Source organism: Natator depressus, chromosome 7, assembly GCF_965152275.1.
Source record: "Natator depressus isolate rNatDep1 chromosome 7, rNatDep2.hap1, whole genome shotgun sequence".
In the NCBI taxonomy this organism is placed as follows: Eukaryota; Metazoa; Chordata; order Testudines; family Cheloniidae; genus Natator; species Natator depressus.
Genome location: NC_134240.1, coordinates 70,951,341 through 70,975,601, shown reverse-complemented (window position 1 = coordinate 70,975,601; position 24,261 = coordinate 70,951,341). Strand labels below are relative to the sequence as shown.

General features: G+C 41.8%; 1 protein-coding gene across 2 annotated transcripts; it reads right to left on the bottom strand.

Moving 5' to 3' along the window:
- Positions 1-358: 358 nt before the first annotated feature.
- On the bottom strand, positions 359-23,739 carry RGR (retinal G protein coupled receptor). 2 transcript variants are annotated; one of them, XM_074959945.1, is made up of 7 exons: positions 23,590-23,739; positions 18,944-19,100; positions 16,288-16,409; positions 6,340-6,493; positions 5,121-5,241; positions 2,298-2,411; positions 359-926 (listed from the first exon to the last, which is right to left on the bottom strand). In XM_074959945.1, exons 1-7 carry the CDS (start codon positions 23,666-23,668, stop codon positions 783-785), a joined length of 891 nt encoding a protein of 296 aa, XP_074816046.1. In that variant the 5' UTR covers positions 23,669-23,739; the 3' UTR covers positions 359-782. The 2 variants fall into 2 exon arrangements, with proteins under 2 accessions (XP_074816046.1, XP_074816048.1); XM_074959947.1 differs by having other exon boundaries at positions 18,944-19,043; positions 23,590-23,683.
- Between the last annotated feature and the right edge of the window lie 522 nt (positions 23,740-24,261).

The window sequence follows — 24,261 nt, the reverse complement described above, 5'->3', positions numbered from 1 at the left end:
CAATTGGATTTGGGTCTTTATATACACAATGTCTCTTTCATTCTAATGTGTCATGAAACCTATTTTTGTAACTAGATCATTTAGAGACACATCTTGTGATAACAAGCAACATCCAACTGCCAGTTCTAAGTTATACAGGCACCATGAACAACATGATAAAATACAAAAGTCCTAAATGCACACTACTGATCATTCACTTTAATATGGGCCGGTGTCTGCTCTCAGTAATATAAGAGTCTGCTGTAAGTTATATAAGGATGATAGATTCAGGCCCTAAATTTGCAAACTTCTGTTTTATGTGAAATTAAAAAATGCAGCTGAACAAGCCATTGACACAAACCTATGGTATAATGCCGGATAGTGCTTTAATCTTTTGGTTACCCAGACATACCATTTGGATAAATAGAGCACAAATTAATACTGGTAAGCCTCACTGGATAACCTGATACCCACAGTTCATTTTCTAAACTTTGATCTTAGTCCAGCAGGAAAAAAATGCTTCACAGCACACAGTTTATTTGCAATGACATATAAAATGAGACTGACAACAACCAACAAAGGTTTAAGGCAGCTTGTTTGACAAGCAGCTCGTGACAGATTGAAAGAGAAACTCAACAGTGATCCACATGACTTTCTTTCAGTATTTCATTGCTTGTAGACCATGCAGAACCTTTCCAATGTGGAACCACCTTTAATTAAAATTAGCGTATGTACATGGTTTCCTCTGCTGGTTTTGCTTTCAGTTCTGTGTCTGCATTAATTTAGCTTAAAGCCATACTGTGTTACTTAGTTTTGTTATCGACCTCTGCTTTCTCAATCTTCTGTCCTGTGAGGAACTGCCATATTCCTCCTCTGTAGTTCTCATTCCCCAGGGCATAGACAAAGGCATCCACTGTTGGCACAGTCTTGGCAATAATGGCAGGTATCTGTTGTAAGATACATACACACAAAGAACAATTTTAATTTCATGTAAAAAATGTAAGTTTCAGCAGAAATTGCAGTGAGGATCTAATGGGCTTGTGTAGCATCACTTCAGTCTAGCCCTGAGAAATGCTTGGTTTGCCCCTCACCAAACAAGTTCCTGCTGGATTATTTTTTAGAAATGAATTTGGTGCTTGTGATGAGTTTTGAGTCAACTGAAGAGAAGTCCTTTACCCACAGGACAGGTGCAAGACAGACTCTGAAACTTCTTCAAATTGCCCAGCCACTGTTCCTAGTGGGGAGGGAGAGCTTAGTGGTTTGAGCATTGGCCTGCTAAACCCAGGGTTGTGAGTTCAATCCTTGAGGGGGCTGTTTGGGATCTGGGGCAAAAATTGGGGATTGGTTCTGCTTTGAGCAGGGGGGTAAACTAGATGACCTCCTGAGGTCCCTTCCAACTCTATGATTTCTATGACTAGAAAAGGACCACCTCCAAAGTGAGAAAGCAGTTCAGTGTCTGTACTCTTGGGATTTTTCAGTTGAGACTGAAAACAAATGCACAATTTGTGGTAGTGAATTTTGTGATGTAGGCACCTATCCAATGTAAAGTCAACTGAGATCACAAACTCATTTGAGATGGGATACTGAACACCTAATATATGGTAGTAACTTTTAGCTTCTTGCAACTTTGGATGGATTTTAACCAGTGAGCTGCAGGCTTCATATGTTATTACTGAACCCCTGAGCCAGTCAGTTCCCCAAGATAAATTATTCTGATTTTGAAATAGAATGGTAAAATACTTCATGCACATATGCTAAACTTCCATCCTTTTTATATGCAATCTTAGCATCCCCTTTTGTTTCCTACAAATGTAGAACAGAGAGAACCTAGAGAAAAGCTTAATTTCCTCCAATTCCAGAACAATTTTTATTCAGAGAGGAGCCCTCTGGGAAAAGGAAGCATTTTAAAAGTGGCTTTACTAATTAAAGATTCACTTAAGAAATGAATGCCCCACACTGGAAAACAATGGGGCCAAAACCCGCTCTTTAGAGTAATACCACTTGAACTTAGATGAAAAACTGACCAACTGAATAATACTCAGGCTACAGATCGAGATCCAAAATCAGCTGTTGAAGCAACAAGTGAAGCTTATTAAATAGTTTTCAGTCACTTGTGGCGATCTCACTAATATAATTTTTAATTATTGTCATTACTGTACTTAGCTTCTTTTCTTTAAAGATAGTAGATGAATGATAAACTATGTAGAAACCATTTACTTATTTATATATCCTGTGTCAAGCTATTGATTAGTGAAAAGATATCATGCTGTAGGAGTAAGTCAGAAAACAAAGAAAATGTGAGGGCTTTTTCAACATACCATTCGGAGTTTTGGTGAGATGAAAGTCACATTTTCAACTGCAGCATAGAAGCATAAGAGGGAGTAGGGGCCCCAGCAAATGACCAGTGTCTTCACTGGTAAACTTGTATTAAACTGAAAAAACAAAACCACACACTCATTCTATTACATAGTAATATGTGGCATTAAACAGACAGGACAGACACAGTTACCTAATATTCTTTGCTCAAAATCAGTGAAGGATTTTTAAATAGAAGACACACATGTTAGAGACTGTCCTCGTTCTGCTCTTAGCTTTTCATTGATGTCATTTGGATGAAATTGTGTGGAATTGGCTCCCAATGTTTTGGGCTCCCCCTGCTGGGACAGCAGTAGCTATTTGCCTGTGAGTGCTATTCTTAGAGAGCTGACATAGATCAAGGGGTGACATAACAAGGTGAAATGTGAAGTGTCCCTTGAAAGCAGCAGGGATGCTAAATAAGCAGCTATGTTAATTTCATTTCCACAGAAAACAACAGAGTGTAGGGAACAAAGGGAAGCTTGCAAAATGGACAAATTAGGGATGGGGTGTGATTTTGTAAGCATGTAAGAGGGTATTACAAATGGGACAAAGCAAATATAAGAAATAAAACAAAAAATTAAATGAGATCATTGATATCAAGTGTTGCCATTGTGTCTATATTTTGTAGGCTTTTCTCTGGTTCTCATGACCATAGTATTTGAGTACCTCACATATTAATGTGTGTGTATACACATTGAACTGTAGTTTTAATGCCTGTACATTTCTTGCATCATAACTAGGATTACATAATACCATACACTATTGTACACCATCCTATAATAGACAAAGGCATAAGTTGTCAGACTCTTCCATAAACTCACTGAAATTTTTTTTTGAAGTAATATATTACTTGTGTACATACCCTGTACCCAGGGGTGAAAGTAACTTAAAGGACTTACCGGTACTCCGGCGTCCGTAAGAGGGGGTGGGGCCTCAACTGGAAGAGGTGTGGCCTCTACCGGAAGAGGCGGGACCTTTACATCTCCGGGCCCTTTATATCAAGATTTAAAGGGCCCAGGGCTGGGACTGTGGTAGCAGCAGCTGGGAGCCCCGGGCCCTTTATATCACCCCGCAGCTACCAGCTGCAGAGGCGGCTGGGAGCCCCGGGGCTTGAGGGTGAATTAAAGGGCACGGGGCTCCAGCTACCGCAGCAGAGCCCCAGGCCCTTTAAATAACCATCAGAGCCCTGGGGGCTCCCGGCTGCCACTGCTACCCCAGGGCCCTGGGCTCTTCCGGAGCTTTAAAGGGCCCGGGGCTCCACTGTAGTAGCGGCAGCTGGGAGCCCCTGGCCCTTTAAATCACCGCTGGAGCCCTGCTGCCGCTACCCCAGGGCTCCAGCAGCGGGGCTCAGGTGGTGATCTAAAGGGCTCCAGAGGGTAGCGGCAGTGGGAGCCCCAGGCCCTTTAAATCGCCATCCGAGCCCCGCTGCCGGAGCCCCGGGGTAGCAGTGGCAGCCGGGGGCTCTGGCGGCGATTTAAAGGCCATGGGGCTTCCAGCTGCCGCTACTGCAGCAAAGGCCCGGGCCCTTTAAATTGCTGCCGCGACCCCCAGGGCTCCAGCAGCAGGGCTCGGGCGGTGATTTAAAGGGTCCGGGTCTCTGGTTGCCACTACTGCCCCAGGTCCTTTAAATCATCCCCGGAGCCTGCCAGAGCCCTGGGGTAGCAGCGGCGGGGCTCTGGCGGCTATTTAAAGGGCCCGGGGCGGTAACAGTGTCCGGAGCCCCAGGACCTTTAAATTGCCGTCCGAGCCCCGCCGCCGCTACCCCAGGGCTCCGGCAGGCTCCGGGGACAATTTAAAGGAACCGGGGCAGTAGTGGCTACTGGAGCCCAGGACTCTTTAAATCATCCCCGGAGCCCTGCTGTTGCTCCAGCAGCTATTTAAAGGGCCCGGGTTGGTAGCTGCAGCAGGAGCCCCAGGGCCTTTAAATCGCCACCTGAGCCCCGCCGCCGCTTTCCCAGGTCTCTGGCGGCAGGTCTCTGGCGGTAATTTAAAGGGCCCGGGGCTCCAGCTGCTGCTGGGAGCCCCAGGTTCTTTAAATTGCCACCTGGGGAAGCCGATCCGCCCCGGTACAGTGCACGGACTCTTGCCGGTACGCCGTACCGGGGCGTACCAGCTTACTTTCACCTCTGCCTGTATCCTATACACTAGTCTGCTAGGGCAAATCTTTGCCTCAAATTTTAACTCTGTTCCTTTTTTTAAAGGCGGCCATGAGAATGAATTTGATAACTGAGGGAGCTGTGTGTATGAATTAGCCAGTCAAGTGTAAAGCCCACTGACTGTACAATATGTGCCTAAAAAAACAAGTTACATAATCACCACATTACATCATCATAAACCTAGCTCTCCAGAACATTTCTGAAGAAACAATTCCTTTGTTTCCACCTCATAAAGATTTCTGATTTACCCTAGCCAAGTGTAGGCAAGTCTCATTTATAAAATCAGCCTCCCCGAGTCCTCCTCATAATGTTTCCTTTTCAGTGTTGTTGGTCTCAGAGAGCTTTGATGTGCTAAGACTTAGTTAAGTAAGTAAGAATGAGCTTTCATGAGCAAAGCTACTCTGGATGATTATTTATATAAAATCAACAAAAACTTCCCCTATTCTGTTTTAGCATGCCCTTGTTTTAGTGTATAATCTGGGAAGGATTCTGTAGGGAGGGGAGCAGAGGGGTTGTTTCAAAATCTTGGTCAATGATACTGAGGCCAGGAGGGAGAGTGTGTTTTCAGGACTTTATACCTCACATAGGTGGTCTTGTTTCGGGGGGAACTCGGGGAAGCTTTCTTACCTTGAACTGTTGTCCACTTTTCTTGAATTTCTGCTCTATAGATTGGTAAGCTGTCAGCATGATGAAGATAGGGATCACAAAATTGAAAAAGGCCATAGGAAAAAGGAATGTGACAAAATTTCTGGTGGGTAGAGGAAAAAGCCCCCATTAATCCTTTTCTGATGCATTGTTTGTTGTTTATAAAATGCACTAATCAGAGTGTGCTCCAGCACACATGCAATATTTGAAATACTAATTAACAACCATTCTATATATTACCTTACTATAAATAAAAGACTGCATTGGAAAGGAAATTCAGATCTCTTGTAATCTTTTCTCAGGCAAAAGCTTCTAAGTATTTATATATTTGTAAAAATGCAAAAAAAGGACAGATGCTTTAGGTGCAACAGACAAGCTTTGGGGCATGTTCTGAAGCTCAATACACTTGCACTCTGGTAGACCAGGAGTGGAAGTGGATTCTGGTAAGAAGAGCTACTCAGGGAAAACACCCCACCACCTGTTTTCTCCTAGTTTAGCTCTAGGGCCTGTTGGGTCAAGAGTTTCATCTGATGTCAGCAAACAGATGGTATTACATAAAGATAATGATAAGAATGATAGTGTAATTAATTAATTAATATTGTGATAGTACCTACAGTCCCCAGTCAAAGATCAGGGCTTGTGCTAGGTACAACACGTGAGTAAAACAAAAAAGTCCAGGTCAGAGTGTTCAGAATGAAAGCTCATGACATGGTGTATTAAGTGGATAAACAGACAGGAGAGCATGAGGGATATTGTAACACTAGAGGTAGCACAGTGAGTATTTGGCATAGTTCACACAGCAGCTGCCTAGGGTGTCGATTTTTGAGGGCTGCCGCTGACCCAGCTGCCCTCACACCTGTGAGCTGTACCAATGCAGCCTTGGATCCAGCTCTTTGAAAGGTTCCAGGGCCTTTGTGACAGCAGCAGTGAGTGGGATTTGCCATACTAGTGGGTCTCTGGCCCAGCTGCTTCCAGCAGAGGTTTGCTGAGATACTTCACACAGCAGTAACCATGGCTGGGGGCTGAGAGCAACCACACTAGCACATCTCCACCCAATTGCTCTGCCCCAGAAAGATGGGGCATCTAGGGCAGCCAGATGTCTAATGTCAGCTCTGAAAGATGAGTGTTTGCTATAAAATACTGCTGGTTTTGTCACCCATTTCACAGATAGCTGAGGGAATAATTCCATGGGCCTCCTCACCTGTCTCCTTTGGTGTAGTCCAATGTGCAGCAAGTTCTGAGTGGCTCATAGTCATATTCACCCCACCCCAACAGTGGCATTGCAGACCAAAATGCAGAGAACACCCACACAAATATCACCATTGAGATAGTTGTGCTCCATTGTAGCTTACTTCCTGCAAAGCATAGAAAAACACAATCTTAAAACATGAAAAAGGACTTTTAATTTTCCCTTTTCAGGACTGACTTGGCAGAAATATGAAATGTTATTTCCCATTAAATGCAATTATCCAGCCTTTGCTCTAATTTCTATGAAATTATTATACCTCCAGTGGTTGAAGCCCCTCAACCTTTGGCCTCCTGCCTAAGGGCTAAATCCAGTCCCTATGCCAAGCTTAAGTAGCCAGGCTTGGCAAAAGGCAGATGCCAGTGGTGTTGCTGTAAGGAATCCCTCCAGGGCATAGAGTGGCATTAGAACTACTCTGGCTATTACAGTAGCCCTGCAGTAGGTTATTTCACTCCTCCCCCTTCACTTGGCCCAAATCTCCAAGACTTGTTGTGCAATGACACACAAATGGGGTGCAGCACCCCCATAAAGGATGCTCAAGTTCTAACCCTCTGCTGCCCCCCCTTGTTAGCAGTGGAGGGATGAGATTTGACTCTAAGAACATCACTTGATGGGTCACGTACTGTTTTCAAGCTATGGATACATGAATGTCCCAAAAGCTGTGGCCAGGAGGAAAACTGCAAAGTGCAATTTGTTGTGCCTCTGTCCTGGCTCTTGCAAAAATTGTGGCTCTTACAATCTCTACTTAGCCCCTTCATGGGTCATTTGCACATTGAGACATGAAGGGTCATAAGGGGTCAAGGACATGTTCTGTTGCAAATGATCTATTCTTGCTTGCCATAAACCCGTCTTTGCCAAGATTACTTTTGTTCCTGGTGTCTTTGTGGGGTTGTGTAGAGCCAGTATTGTCTCGAATCTGGGTGCAAAATCAAAGAAACTCAGGATATGATCCAAGGTGTTAGTAATTGCTTTCTGCCATATTTTATTGTCTGAAGCATAGGTGTAGGTACATCAGGCTGATTACAGTGGAATTACACTGTCATAAAACTGGAATATCACAGTGATGCATCAGTTCAGGACTTCAGGAACCAGGAAACTACTCTCCTTTTTTTGGCATAGTCTTATCAGATATCTAGTATATCACTGCTCAACTTTATACAAAACAGGAGGTACATGTGGTGCTGTAGTTGAAATGTTCCTTTTTTTTTTTTTAATATGTCTCCACTAAAGAGCTTTTCATGTGTTTTGAAAACAAGTTTTAAGAATTTGGTCAGGCTAGATAACTGAAGGAAATAAAGAAGATCCCATACAAAGAGAGGGGTCAGGGAGATGAAATGGGATTCAAAAAATGAGTGTTCACCACAAACTGTTGTTCTCTTCAGAAATGTGATTCTGTAAATAACTTTTTGGGCTACTTGTTTAATGTGGGTCAAAGATTCTAGAGCAAATTTGCTTACTTTACAAATAATAATGTTTTCTAACTGCAGACATAACCTAAGGTCATGGGTTATTTTTTTTTGGTTTGTGCATCATCACCTATAATAAAGATTCCACCAGTTAAATTATTCTGCCCTCAGAAAGTATAATCGTTCAGCCTGGCCTAGAGATGAGTCATGGGAAAATTGATAGAGGTACTTGCCCTTCATAATTTTATAGTAAAAACTGATTAGTCATGCCTTTATACCCAGTCCCATAAAAATAAGAGGAATAGGTTAATAAATTAATTTAATGATTGGTAAATTTAGACTATGTAGGAAATATTTCTTCAGAGAAGGCAGGCAGTCTGTGGAATTTGTTGCAGTGCAGGTCACTGAGTCAAATACTGTGGCTGCATTTAAAAAGGGCTGGATAATTTTCTTACCAAGATTACCATTTATAGTTATACTCATGCTGAGATAAGGCTAATCAAATCTCATGCTACAGGGAATAAACTAATCTTCACTGAGGCTGGGAAGCTGTCTTCTTCTCCCCCTTGAATGAGTAATGTACAGTTAGCCAGGAACATTATGGGATATTTGCACCTTTGTTTGAAGAATCAGGAATTGTACACGGCCAGAGGGCTATTATAGGACCTATTATCTCATTTGGTATGGTTAATCTTGAGTTCCTATGTTGTTATGACACATAGCATTCTGGGAGTATAACCTGGAAACTGAGGATGTTATTAAGAAAAAATGTCACAGGAACCTCCAGCAATGCCCCACAAGCCCCACCCTTAGTGCTTTGAACCATTTCTGTAGCGTACTGTAGTACTTTATTTCTATCCCTTCTTCTTTTTTTTAAAAAGACATGTATAGGGCAGGAAGCATGAAAAGAGAGGTGCGCAAACTATGGCCCGTCGGCCGGATCTGGCCTGCGAGCCGTTTTGAGCCGGCCCGCGAGCTCCCACTGGGGAGCGGGGTCTGGGGCTGCACCACACAGCTCCCAGAAGTCGTGGCATGGCCCTGCTCCTGCGCTCCAGCTGGGGATCAGGGTCGGGGGCCGCACCATGCGGCTCCTGGCAGCCACGGCATGGCCCCTGGAAGCCTCCCCTCGTGTCCCAACCCCCTGCCCCAGCCTTGATTCCCCTTCCCGCTCTCCAAACCCCTCGATCCCATCCAGGAGCACCCTCCTGCACCCCAAACCTCTCATCCTCAGCCCCATCCCAGAGCCCGCACCCCTAGCTGGAGACTGTACCCCTTCCTGCACCCCTGCCACAGCCCTGATCCCCCTCCCACCCTACAAACCCCTCGGTCCCAGCCCAGAGCACCCTCCTACACCCCAAACTCTTCATCCCCAGCCCCACCCCAGAGCCCACACCCCCAGCCAGAGCCCTCACCCTCCCCACCCCACTCCACACCCCAGCCCGGAGCCCCCTCCCACACCCCAACCCCAATTTTGTGAGCATTCATGGCCCACCATACAATTTCTATTCCCAGATGTGGCCCTTGGGCCAAAAAGTTTGCCCACCCCTGCATTAAAAGGAAAGGAAAAGTGAGCTTCAAACTGGTGAAACTCTGAAGATAGACAAATAATTGCTAACAACACCCAGGCTGGTTTTTGAGGAGCAGATTAGGATTAGGATCAGGATCAGTGTGCTAGCTGATTAGTGCAAAGAAAGGTCCCAGTCAAAGAAGTGATGTCTTACTATTATGTTAAAAAGGGTCTCCCACTAAATTTTCCCTCTTAGCCTATGACAAATTTCACGCATCCGAAGTGCATGTGTTTGCAAATGGGAGATATATGGGAATGGACAATCTATTCATTTGTTTTTCCCTGTGAACAAAATTGCTTCTGCATAACCATAATCAAGGAAAACAAGACTATCATTTGGCAAGCAAACTCCCACTAATTGTATTGGATGGTAACATGTTTACTGAAAAATGTATTGAGAATATAATTTTTTGTGCAAGCGATAAATATGAAGTGAGTGTGAGTGAAGACCTTGTGTGGAAAAGCTGAGCACTTCTCTCTGGATATTAAAAAAAAACCCTAACATCAGATGCAAGCTGCTCTACTCCAGAGGCAATACATTTGCTGTCCAGAAATACTTTTATGACCCCAAGGGATAATCTTCTCAGGGGTAAGTTCCATCTGAGAGGAGATGGCTCCCTCAGAGACAGAGATACCATTCCAACTTTTCCTTTAGGTTGGTGCTAGAAATGAAAAAGGGTTTAGCCGCTGCTCCCAAGACCCCTCCTCACCATTATACCAAGATAGCATGAGAGGTACACAATGGATACTTTGAGGTACAGAGCGCCTTCAGTAGGAATTGAGAAAGTGCAGCACCTCTCAGACGGGTCAGAGAGCTTTGCAGGATTGGGCCCTACGTGAGAGAGACACCAAAAAGGAAGAGCTCTTTATCAGAGAAACTCAAAACTGGAGGATACAGTTGAAAACTTTGGCTCTAAAGTCTCTTTGCCTCAATTTCCTCATTTGCAAGGCGGAATAACCATATTACCGTATGTCACAACAGTATGTTTAGTGTTTGTAAAGCACTTAGAGATACTTGGCACTGAACTGAAGCCAAGTGTTCTGTTATATTATTCAAGGAAACTGAACCAGTGAAGTCTCAGCAGACTGCAGGTTAACAACTGAATTGACTTGGAGCTACCTTCTTTTTGGAGGTGGTCGCTTCAGAGCAGAGATGCCACAATGGCAGGGCAGTGTAAATAAAGCTTGCGCAGCCACTGCTTGTGCTGTACCTGTCCTGGGCTTAGAGAATTTGGACAGACCTGAAGAATATGACTGACATCTTCCCAGAGCATTACAGTCACCGCAGCGATGGGGTCAATTAAAGAAAACAAATTCAAGAGCAGTCTAGTTCCCTGGATCTGGTAATGCATTGAGGAAATTAATAAAACTAATTTCAGTGAAAGAATAGACAAAACCACACTCTCAGATCACACTGAAACAGTATTATTTCAAGTGTTGGAGATCATATGACAGTGTTGGTACAAAACAATAACTATTCAATACCGTGTAGATCAGATTATGGCTTTATGGCAAAACTTCTTGTCTAGTCTCTTACAATTGCCCAGAGTAGGAATAAAGGCCCAGATTGTGGAAAACAATCACATACCTAAAGGTCATGATGTGCTCAAGTGTTGTGTGAATAGAGCTGCTTTCCTGAATCAGGGCCAAAATACAGTACTACCAAATCAAAAGGGTAAATGTGAGTACTTGCACAAAATGCAAGACAGTAGAGAATCAGACCTACTACGAGTAATCGAATCTTGTGCTCTGGCCTTAACTCCTTTGAGGGTCAGAAAAGATATTCTCTCTGTGATGTAGAGTAGGACATTGGTATGGGCAGTTTTAGGAATGGTCTATAAAAGAGGGTTGTCTATACATGTTACACAGAAAACTGTGTTAACAGGACATTAAAGTTGCAAAGTGAAGCACTGAAAAGTTAGGAAATGCCAGATTTAAGGTGAATCCTTAATTCATGCCCTTGTGCATTAGGATAGTCTTTAATTATATGATCACATGTTTTGTTTTGTTTTTTCCACTCGACCAGTGTTTCCCAAACTTGGGACGCCGCTTGTTCAGGGAAAGCTGGTACGTCCCTCGGTCCGCGCTGCTTCCTGCAGTCCCCATTGGCCTGCAGCGGCGGACCGCGGCCAGTGGGAGCCGCGATCGGCCGAACCTGTGGATGCGGCAGGTAAACAAACCGGTCTGGCCTGCCACGGGCTTTCTCTGAACAAGCGGCGTCCCAAGTTTGGGAAACACTGCACTAGACTATGCAATCCTTGGAAATTTTAACAACTAAATTCTGAGAAGTACCTACTGAGCATCCGGGAACTGAAATATTTTCAAACTCTTGTAACTTGCTCAAATTTGGGTGGATTTTAAGAGAAACCATAAAAGGTACATCCCTGACTCAAAGAGCACCCACATGCCAATTTTTGAGTCCCTGCTCCAAAGTAAGAAGGAGCTACAGCTTCTCAAAGAAAAGGTCACCAGAATATTTTAACACAAGAACTGTTGAAATGGCTGAACTGTTGTGGCTGATATTTTCCAAAACAATTCAGCTTGAGGCAGATACTGCACATGAAAAATTTCAACCAAAATGGTTAAAGATTGTCAAAGTTATAAGCAACTGAAAATGGGGTCTTTATAATGGGAAATATCAGGCAACCTTAATAATATGTGGTGCCTATAGTTAGGGTGCCAGTAGATGATGCCCAAGAATATGTAGTAATGTTACTGGCTTTTGTAGGAGCAATAAGACTTCTTGTTGTACACTGAAAAATGGCTTCTTTACATGTAGCTGTTAACAAGGTGTCCCAGGTAAAAGGTTTTTACTCCTTTGATTCTTGTTATGACTGTCGAGGGCCCCAAGTCACTTTGGCAAATGGCTGTGAGTAACCTTTCACTGCCTGTTGCAATGCAAATGCATGAGGATTTGTGTGGAAACTTAGGTTTTTCAGGTCTTCACGGAGAAACAATGAAATAGCTGCAAGTCTAGATAAAAGGAGAATGATAGAGCACTACACTGAATACAATAAGTCACGAAGGACTGCTTCGGAATTGGTCAGCACTTACAGCTAGCAGATGAAGACACAATAACTGTCTAATCACTGAATATTGATGTAAAAATCTCATATTTGCCTCTTTTTCCTCTGATTGTTGAAGAGCAATGTAAAATTTGCTCAAATTTTATCCTTTTTTCAAAATCCCTTCTGATTTTGTTCCCTTTTCCCCTCTAACAAATACTAATTGAAAATCTTTGCAGATTTTGCCTTTTTTCTCTCTAATTGTCAAGTACTGATATAAAATTCTCTCAAGGTTTGTTTTCCCTCCTCCCTTTTTAAACTGCAATCACACATGGTTTTGAAGGGGAAAACAGTTGGCCTCAATCAGTGATTCAAGCTCCAGATGGAACGACCCATTCAGATGTCCACCTGAACTCCATTTCTCACTTGCCAACTTTTTCTTCATCTCTAGGTAATACCCATTCCCACTGGCAACAGAATCTTCTGGAGTCTCCTCATTCCAAGCTTCCCTCTCATCTCATGCTACAACTTCATCACTCAAGGCTTCCTTTTTGAATGGCAAGAGAGCGGGAAATAATTTTCTCCATAACTGCTGAATTTTGATACCAAAATCTCATATTTTGCCCCAATTTCTTGCTAATTATTGAATATTGATGGGATGTCCCCATAGAATTTTCCCCTTTTCTCTCAGTTGTCAAATATACAGATAAAATTTCCTCAGGTTTTATCCTTCTTTTGCTAATTTTCAAATATCTATATAAATCCCCTTTGTGCATAATTTAAAAAAACTGATATAAAGTCCCCTAATATTTTGCCCCTGTTTTCTCTAATTATCGAATACTGATATACAACCCCGTCAGATTTTGCATTCCCCCATTCTCTCCTTTTCTTAAACAGCTGCCACTTCTGGTTTTGGAGGGAAAACAGTTGGCCTGAATCAATACCCCAGAATGGGACTGAAGTTATTAAACACCCCACACCCTTCCCAATGGTCAGCTTTCTCCTCAGGAATGAGAATCACATTTTTCTCTTTCAGTCAATGAAAACTGACATGTTTGCAGAGTTTCACCATAGTTAAACTAATGAAGGATAGAAGCTTTCATTCCTCCCTGAGCTGGTAATGTCCCCAAATGAAACTGCCCTCTTCTAGATGGCTAATTGAACCCCAGTTCCTCCCACTGCTACCCACTCCCAACTGCCACAGAATCTTCTTGAACTTACTGGTTCCAGTCTCTCCTCCCTTTTCCTATTAAAGGCATCATCACCCAGGGGCATATGCTGCCTGTTTGAAATGCATGTGAGTAGAGAATAACTTTCTCTGTAATAATCAAATTACAGTTTGAGTAATTACAGAGTTGAGTGTATGGATTGAGGGCAGGATGTGGCCTGGAGTTTTGATGTATCAGATTTATAGAGATCAGGAATTGTGAACTACTTTTCCTCACAATTAGCATGTGAAGTAGTCTTGGAGCACTGGCTTTTAAAACTACTCTGTTCTTTTCCTTTTAATTTGAAATCTTCAGTAAGAGCATTGCTGTTTAGTTATCAGTAAGTAACAATTCAGGCAAAATAAAGGAGTTTATTTGTGCCCCAAGGGTCCATCTGCCTTAGCTTTTAAGATAATACTGCAGTGAATGGCTGGCGTGAAAAGCTTGTGCAACACACTCCACAAAAGAATTAGCCAATACTGCAGAGTGTAAAATGTCTTTCCAAAGCTATACTTATTTTCAGTCCAGCTCTCTTATCAGGTAGGGATGCTGCTGTTCTGCTTCCAAACATATTTCAGTGTCCAAAGGATATTAGTATGCATGCTGCTCATGGCCTGTGCTATCCCAGGGCCTTTGTTTGGGTCTGAAAGGAAAACTTTTCATTGCCTGAGCTGAATTCTTGACAAAAGCTTCAGAACAAAACGATAGCAAACCCTTTTGCAGCTGATGGAGTAGAGTTGTCATAACAAACAGCTCGTTGCAAGCTCCACATTTAGTTTTAATATTTGCTGTTTTAATCACAGAAATGCTGTATCACAAAGGCTTTGTGAATACTAAGCTAGCATCTTGCATTGGGAGTGGGGAGTAGAGAGTTAGTGATTTCCCAGTTAACTAGCAGTTCACTTTTTGAAGACATTTCTTTACAAAAGGATCTCTAAAAACAGACGTGCTCAGATTATACTGTGCTGTGCTTTAGCACAACAAATAGAGGGCTTGATTCACCCACCAACATAACCAGGGATGCAAGGACCCTGATCACAAAATGTCTTTGTGAGGCGTGTTGTGGCAGCAGAAGGTGCCAGTCATCTCCAGTCTATGGGGGGACTCATAGCTAGTTTTTGCAATCCCAAAATGGAAAGTGCTGACTAAGTATGTGGTGTTGCGAGGTAAAATGGGAGAAGCATTGATTCAGCATATCCCATGGGCAGGTTTGGCTTCCCCAGCTGCGGACATTCTACAGAGCAACCTCCTGTATGCTTAAGGGGTACAGGTCAGTGTTAGGGTTAGGTGGCTAGCCAAATAGTTTAGATTATGGAATTTCCACAGGAATTTCCATTTGCAATTTCTTGCTAGCCAAAAGAACTTTGAAGTCTGGGAAATTAAGATTCATATTTTCATGGTTTTTTCCCTAGCTTTTTTATTTTTAAAAGAAAACAGGGCTTCACCTCCTCTTGAGTGCCACTCAGTGCAGAATATGAAGGTGACTTTATCTTTGCACCTCTCTCTATTCAATAAAGGGGCTGTCTGGAGGGCAGTTTGGTTCCCAGCATATATTATAGCAACCTCTGGGTAGCTCTGTCTCCTCTGAGACCATATTACACAAGTCTGTACACATTAAAACTGAAATCTTGTGCACGCATGCACAAATGTAATGGGATCCTGGGAGATGGTCTAATTCAATGGAAATTTCCACTCACTTTACATATGCACATGAGCACAGTGCCCATAGAACATTAGTAGATAGTTTTATAAGTAAAGCTAGTTTACATCCCGATATCTTAAACAATTCAGAACCAATTTTTACAAGACCAGAAAATGGTATTTCTGTGCTCAGTATTTAGACGGTTCATTGATATCTCCACCAAATATTAAGTTTCCATCATTTCCAACCGAGGTGTTAGAACTAGTATTAAAAAAAAGTTGCACTTTTTTTTTTAGCAGAAAAACAGCATTTCCTCCACTCTGTCAATGCTTGAAAATGATACAACAATTTTTGTTGAAGCTCTTAGGAAAACTTTGCTCCCTGACTGAGAACAAATGTATTACATGTCAGTAAAAAAGGGGAAACTTGAGCAAGTTGCAAGAAAATAACTCTTTAGAACATAAGCGCTTGGGCCATCTGAATATGGGTGTCATATTCTGCCTGTAATACATTGTACCTATTTTTGATATGGGCCCCAATCCTCCAATTGTATTTGTGCAGAGCCTAATTGCAATCCATGGGGCACCACCCAGGCATGAAGGGCTGCCGTGGGGATCAGATTGCTGAGTTTGGGGCAAGGGTACATATTTTTTTACACATGAAATTTAATCAGTTTGGGGGTTCTGGATGATTTAGGGAAATAATAACGTGGAACCATGCCACTATGATCAGTATTTGGAGATGACCTGGATGATGTAATACACCTATGCTCCGAATCATGCTACTAATTATGATTCCAAATCCATATTCAATCACTTACTATTATTTGTTGCACAGAGTCCCCTGCATGGCCAAGATCCCATCATCACATGTTTTATTTATGTCACATCTTAGACATGTTTGAAAAGAGTTTTAAACATTTAAATATTTAAACACTTTAAAACATTTATTGGGGTATATTTATGTTTTTGTAATGGTTTTCATACTATGGCAGGTAGAGATTTTTGCATCTAAACCAGTCCTATTTTAAAATGAAAAATCAAAATACTGGCACTAGATAAATTGTAGGACTTACTGGTACAATAATGGTGATATCGGTCCCAGGCAACTGCAGCAGAGGAGCTAATGCTTGCCAGGGCTGTCACAAAGCCCTGAAATCCATGAATCTGACAACCATCAGAGCCATAGGGCCAGTACCTGCAAACGAATAAGGAAACCATTCAAAATGTAATAGAAATAGGTGAAGACATCTTTGGTAATTGAAATAATTCAGAAAAAAATACAATATATAATTGTTTTCCTGTTTTGAAATGTGTAAATGCTATTTCGGAGTGGTCACCATTAAACGTCTATATTTGCCAGTAGTTACCACACAGTTGTGGCTGATATACTACATTTTGTCTCTGTTTTGAAAATAGAAACCACCTGTTGTTCGTGTATTGGTGAATGCTGACTTTGTAAGCAAACAATCTACATAGCATTCCATTATACAACTTTAAAATATATATGCACTGTGTGTGGATAACTTGTCAATATCTTAATTTAAGCCCATTTAGTAAAGTTCATACAAAAATAAATGGAAACCAGTTACTAAAGCTTAGTCATGAAGTGAAAGGAAATGCAGGAGAGCGTCATTAAATGGTAATTTGCTAATTTGTACACAAAGCATAATGGTCCACCTCACAAAGATTTTTTAGGGCTACATTTTAATCTCAGTCTTCACCAATCCTGCCTTTTTGTGGGTGTAAAACTGTAGGCAGAGTTGAAGTCACCTGGTGATGTCCCTTTCTATGTACTTATATAACCCATAACACCATAGTATGAGACTGTGGTACTAAATATGTTTCTAAATCCATGTTTAAGTACTCAAATAGGAGTGGCCTGACTTTCAGAGATACTAAACAACTCAGGTCCCATTTAAATTAATGGGAACTGTAAATGCTCAGTAACTTTGCAAAGAGGCCCCTTCTATTTAGGTACATAAATATGGATTTAAGAACCTGACTTTAGGTACCCCAGTCGGAAAATGTGGGCCTATGCCTGCAAATCAGGCACTCACTGGCCATCCAAGTGACAGTAATTGAACGCACAAAATTGTGTCTGCAATTATTTGTGCTCACACTTTGTGGATGCAAAAAGGATTGTCAGCTTTTGCAGCTAGAGTTTTTAATATGGAAATTTTTAATATTGGGGCTGCAAACCTTGCACCAGTTAGGAAAGGGTTAAGTAGCTGCACTGGGCCCAGGCAGCTTCATCCCACCACACCTGCAAAGCAGTTCTAAATGGGAGCAGGCCAGCTCAGTAAAGCAGCAGACTGTGGAGATGAGCTGAGCTACATTCTGAGCTCCTCGGAAGGAGCTCCACAGGAACGTCTGTGCCTTGAGGCCTGATGCCTGACTGTAGCATGGCCAAATGCAAAGGGAAGAGGCTTATAGAAGATCTGAAACTATCTTTGATTTCCACTTATTTTATGCCTTTACCCATTGGAAAAGAGGGAATGGGTAGGAAGTAATCCAGGGAGGCAGCAGTATAGCACATTGGTAGTGCAGGACACAGCTGTCTACACTGGGCCCTGGATTGGAACCTGGTGGGGAGGGTGTGCCTGGGTTCCCCTAAGGGGTGTCAAAAGCAGAAGTGGACCTGGTACAGGGAGTCTAGGGGAGAAAAGGGCCTGAAGGACAAGACCCCAAGATCTCAACCCGGTGGAGACCCAGAGACAGTCATCTAACCCAGAAGGCTACCCTGTTCTTGGGATCATTGTATACCCTGAAAGGGATGGATGTGAAACATGTTACCTGGCCAGAGGACACAAGTGACAGAAGGGCCAGATCACAGCAGGACCAGAGAGGCTGTCAACATGGGTGCCAAGAGGGAAGAGGACCTGTCGTACCCTGCCTGACCACTGGTGAGTGGACCCCTTCAGAGTCTTATTTATTATTTATATAACAATAGTGCCTGGGTGCTCCAGTCATGGACCAGGACCCCATTGTGCTAGATGCTATAGAATCACAGAACAAAAAGATGGTCCCAGCCCCAAAGAGCTTACAGTCTAACCATTAGTTCCATTACTTTTATAACAGAACTGTTAGTTGCTGTGCTATTCATTTGCTGTGTACTTGATCACCTATAGTTGCATGGTATTCTATTCCCTGATTGAATTACTAACACTTATGTAAAGGAGGAAGGCTTAACAGGTCACAACTGGTTTGAACCTCCATGAAAACAGATTTTGTTACCAACTTTTTTCGGAACAAAAATGCCCTTGTGCAAGTGTTTAGGGAAACCTCTTAGACAGGGTCACAGATAACTTTGGAGCAAACTTGGAGGTTTATTTGAATGAAAATTCAAATAATTGTTGAATTATTCATTTTGTTCTGGTATAGTCGTTAGTGAAGTTCTTTGGCTTTAGGTTATCGGTGATCTGACTGGCTGTGCTAAGAGCTACTCTTTAATCTGCACGGTGAAAACACTAAGACCCAGATCCACGAAGGTACTTAGGCTCCTAACTGCAGTGAGCGTTAGGATCCTAAATGACTTTATGAATCATGGCCTAAGTACTGAATCTATTTTTATAGTTTTTAAGTTAGACAAAGATGGTTAGATGGCGCAATAGAAATGCGTTCATTAGATTAAGCTATTAGGTTTAGAATTATTTAGTTTTGATGTAGTGTAGTCCTCTCGAGTTAAAAAAAAAGAAAATGACATGAGAAGAAAGTGTAAGATGTAGATACCTCAGGAAGCTGGAAAAAGCAGCAATGAATGCATTGATGCAGATCCCACAATCAGCCAACGCAAGACTGAGAACCAGGAAGTTACTGGGAGTTCGGAGTTCTTTGATTTTGCGAAAAGAAATGATTGTCAAGCCATTCAGACAGAACCCAAGCAGAGCTGAAAAACATCATCATTTTGGCTAGAATCAACTGAAATGGGAAACACAATGAAGACCACTGTTTTCTGTAATGAGACAGAAATAATTGCTATGAAAATATATACACAGTAAACAACTGGTGACCCATAAATATCGTAGTGGTCAACACAAATAAGCAACAAAAGGATTTTCAAGGGGAGAAGACATGAATGGCAACTGAAGACATGTCTCCAGCTGCACAATGGTGTCACGAGTGTGATTGCTCATATGAAGCACAAACTATTTTCATACATATTTCTGTATTTCACTCTTCCCTCTCTTGTCAGAACTTTGTTACCAGGTTCCATATAGCGATCCATGAGCTAGAACAACAGAGGTCAAAGGGACAGTTTTAGGAGGACCAGCCCTCAACATACATCTTTGGGCTTATCTACAGGGACTGCCATACATCTCTGGGCTTGTCTTTACTAAAAAATAGGTCATGTTTAACATCAGTTTTTCTCCCATAACAACTATAACATGCCTTGTATCTAAACACAAAAGTTCCTCAATTGTGTCTAAGTCGGCCTGACTATATTGGACTTCTCCCAAAGGTTATCCTTGACAGAGCCTGAATTGTCAGCTCAATCTTGTTGTTGCCCTTCCTCAATGGATTATTTATGGCAAGTAATAATCTAATTATAAAAAAATCACTGGTGGATGTCAAAACCAAGTTATTCTGTTTCCTAAGAGAGTAGCTTCTGGACAAACAAGACAGAGCTCTTAATCAGGTTATCTTTGAAATCAGTTCCCCACAAAGTTTAAAATCACAAGCTGGCTGCAGTTTACTGCCCTCTCAAATTAGCCTTTATTTTTTCAGCCATGATATGGTTGTTCCCTGACTTGGCACCACTCACATTAAAATTTCAAATGCCAATGCCACCAAATCTAACTCATATAACACTTAAAAATCCTTATCACCTGATTCCTTAAAATAGTAAATTTACTTGCACCAACTGTCTTGATAGTGCCATTATACAGACTGGACAGTTCTGCATTTTAAGCAATCCTTGTCCTAATTTAATTGTCTTAATCAATGGTGGCATAAACTTACTAACAGTAACCCTGAAATCTATATTCTCTTGCACAAATAGATACCAGAAATATTTCAAAAAAGAAATATATGCAATGCTCTTTTTTCACTTGATCTGTAGCCATAGCCAGGGGGAGAGGATTTGATTTCTCCTGCATCCCTCAGTAGCTTACCTTCCACCAACAGGGCAGTGCCAATACAAACCATCTCTAATTCAGTGAAGCCTTCGGGGAGAGGGTTTGAAGTAACCATATTTGCAATAATAAAACTAACTAGCCCAACCTTTACGTCTTGCTAGCAAACACTCGTCAGCCTTTTTCATGGATTCCCTGTACCAGAAGCCCAAAGCAGCTTTCTTCTTAAAGGGCTAGTTCTTGTGCACACTTACATTATGTTAAAAAAAAAAAGTGTTGAGTTTTCAGTTCAAACACTGCAATCCTGTCTAATCAGTGATGTGAATGAAAACAGACACATTCTCCATCCCTTCTACTAACTGAATTGGCACACCACAGCAAAGGGGGAAAAAAAAAAAAAGGGAAAGCCTTCATTGCACTTACAACAATGTCTTTGTCCTTTCTTACTTAAAATTATTTAGTTTTATAATTGATTATACACATTTTATTTTTTTCTCCAGGAAGACAATAACTATAAAGTAGTACTCCAGTGTACTTTAGTGACCTGCAAAACAACCAAGAACGCTGTCTAAAACAGTGTTTTGAGCTGTCACAATTTCATAGAATCATAGGACTGGAAGGGACCTCAAGAGGTCATCTAGTCCAGTCCCCTGCACTCATGGCAGGACTAAGTATTATCTAGACCATCCCTGGCAGGTGTTTGTCTAACCTGCCCTTGAAAATATCCAATGATGGAGATTCCACAACCTCCCTGGGCAATTTATTTCAGTGCTTAATCACCCTGACAGGAAGTTTTTCCCAATGTCCAAAGTAAACCGCCCTTGCTGCAATTTAAGCCCATTTGCTTCTTGTCCTATTCTCAGAGGTTAAAGAAAACAACTTTTCTCCCTCCTCCTTGTAACAACCTTTTATGTACTTGAAAACTGTTAGCATGTCGCCTCTCAGTCTTCTCTTCTCCAGATGAAACAAAACCCATTTTTTCAATCTTCCCTCATAGGTCATGTTTTTTAGACCTTTAATCATTTTTGTTGCTCTTCTCTGGACTTTCTCCAATTTGTCCACACCTTTCCTGAAATGTGGCGCCCAGAACTGGACACAATACTTAGCTGAGGCCTAATCAGCGCAGAGTAGAGCGGAAGAATTACTTCTTGTGTCTTGTTTACAACACTCCTGCTAATACATCCCAGAATGATCTTTACTTTTTTTTTTTTTTTTGCAAAAGTGTTACATTGTTGATTCGTATTTAGCTTGTGATCCATTATAACCCCCAGATCCCTTTCCGCAGTCTCCCTTTTACAGCTGTGTTTACTCAAACGCATTTAATCAAATTAGGTCATAATTTTTTAAAACCCTAGCATGTGTGAAGGTCTGTTTTCATGAAATTCATATTTTATTTGGGTTTCAGTCACCAAATGCTTGTCTCTGTGGATTGTATGGAGTAATACACATATTCTCTCTTTATGTAGGTGTGTTTTATCACAAATATATGACAAAGATCGCTAAAATGAATTTGCATTGCAGTGGAGAGCTCTGACTCCTTTGCAGCATCTACCATGATAAAAGTGACTGTTATAAAAAACCTTAATGGTATATAGGCCAAAAGTGAAACCGTAGATCTGAACCTGCAGAGTTCAGATCCAACTTTAGGTAATCTGTTAAATACATATGCCTCTGAACACTCATTGAGATGCCAGTGGTTAAACAGTTAAAACTACTGACTGGTTAATTTAGCAACCACCAGAAGAGAATTAAGGTGTTAGACTAGATTTGAAGAAAAATACATATAATAAACAGGAACAAGCAGGCATAGATAAAATAAGAGCCAACCCAAGTCTTTTTCCAGAACTTGAACCAAACATTTTTGAGGTCATAAAATATTTCTTATTTTTGTACATTGCTTCATTTTTTGGTTGAAAGCAGACTTCAGACCCAGTCTCTGGAGTGTAAGCCAAAAAGACTGAGAGAGTGCTGGCCCGAAGAGTCCTGTCCTCTGGAGTGTGATCAGAAAGCAAAGGTTACTGTAGACCAGAAGAAGAAGAAAAAGACCTGCACTCTATCCCTGATACCAGATTACAAGTAGCAGGAAGAATCCAGTCACATGAAGGGACATGGTGCTTAGGCAAGTAACAGCCAGAGACTGGAGCTAAGAGGGGTAAATATGGGCTGTGGGCAGATGATTTAGAGGAAAAGAGAACAGAATGTTGAAGTGCAGGAGACTGGAAGACCAGTTAGCAGGTAGTTGGGGAAAGGTGTTTTCAGAATAGGCCTGGCAGGTGCTGCTGTTCTCTCTTTGCCAGCACTGGGCCCTGTCAGCCCAGAGAATTGCATCTGGAATCCTGGGGTGTTTTTTTCCCTTCCCATATTCCTGAGGATGAGCTAAAGAACAAAGGCTTTTTCCTTCTTGATGGCACTTATGGTGGGTCTCCTTGAATGCTGCCAGGACCTCAGACCCAGGGCATGGTTCTAGGAGGGGGATGAGAGTGGGACCCAAAAGTGAGAAGCCTGCACAGCTGCATGCTTTGCATGGGTTAGAGCTGGCCCTGAATAAGGGCCAGCAGTCAGCATTTGGGGATGGCTACACGAATAGTCTTTGATAGATCCCAAAATACATATAAATTATCTATTTAATTGTGGTCAGAAGAAGCTGTATATGTTCTCAAAAGAGCAGCCTATGGACCAACAGACCATCTTGGCTAAGTTATGTTAATTGAGTCTGTTCTACCTGGAGCCCAATTCTTTATAGTGCTCAAGCTTTTGAGTTTCATGCAGCTATATTTCTGTTCCCTAGATTTACCAAAAAAGCTATTAATTAAAACTACACCAAATCAGTCTGAATGTATTGTAAATTACATTACTAAATTTTGACTTCTCTGATTATAGAACGTCCATCACATCAAACAAAACATGAATGCTACATATTGGCTTGGTATCCTGAATCACTTCAGCATCCCTTCCCTGACGAAAATATAACAACACTTAAAAAATCAACAATAAAAATTGCATCCCCTTCGCCCACAGTCAATTTCTTTCTAAAAAGGGCAAAATACAACCACCGGCTCTCTCAATAATGTAGTTACATAAACAAGAGTTCTGCATTGCAAGCATGCTCCTCCCACTCATCGTCTTATTTTAATTATCAAAACTACTGATTATGTGGCCATAGAAACAACAGCAACCCTGAAGTCTATGTTGCTGTACTGCAAATGCTTCTCTTTGCTCAAATTTTGCAAACCCCATTTTTCTAGACTTTCAGGAATAACAATGGAGAAAAGATCTGATTTCTTAACTTTCCCCCCAGCTTACCTTCTACCAGCAGGGCAGTGCCAATGCCAAACACCTCGAATTCAGTGAAGCCTTCAGGCAAAGGATATGAAGTGACCATACTTGCAATAATAATGCCACCTAGTCTGGGCTCTGTACCCCACCAGCTAACAGTTTGTCAGCCTTTTCCCCTGATTCCCCTTTTCCAGCAGCCCAAGGAAGCTTCCTTCTTAAAGGGCCAGTTCACGTGCAGACACATGTAAGTTATTATGTAAAAGCTTTGGGGTTTTAGTTCAACACTGCAATCCCTACAAGAATGTCATTAATGATGTGCATAAAAGCACCCCCGCCCTCCGCAAATCGTATTTGCAGACCATAGCAAAAGGAAAGCATTCATTGCATTTACAAAAAGGTCTTTGTAGAGACAGGATTAAGTACACTGTCCAGTTAATTCTGCAACACTGAAAAAGAATTAAAGGGTCTGGATTGAAAAAAACACATGTAGTATATAATTGGGAAGTGAATTGAAAAACAAAGGGACCGTTATTGAATGTCTAATTAGGGAAAAAAGAGCATACAGGGAATTTCTGGTGTGTATAGTTTTCCCCATCAAGTATTATTAAAAAATATGAAGTATGTATTTTTTTGACAGCAGTGGCTCTGAATCTAATCCTCCCTCACCCTCTGCCCCCTTATAACATGTTTTTAAATTCT

Coding starts and splice junctions, on each gene's coding strand:
- RGR (XM_074959945.1), bottom strand. CDS start 23,668: ATGGTCACTTCATATCCTTTGCCTGAAGGCTTCACTGAATTCGAGGTG. Junction 6,494..16,287: donor ATATCACCATTATTGTACCA/GTAAGTCCTACA, acceptor TATGCTTTGCAG/GAAGTAAGCTACAATGGAGC. Junction 2,412..5,120: donor AAAGTGGACAACAGTTCAAG/GTAAGAAAGCTT, acceptor TTGTTTTTTCAG/TTTAATACAAGTTTACCAGT.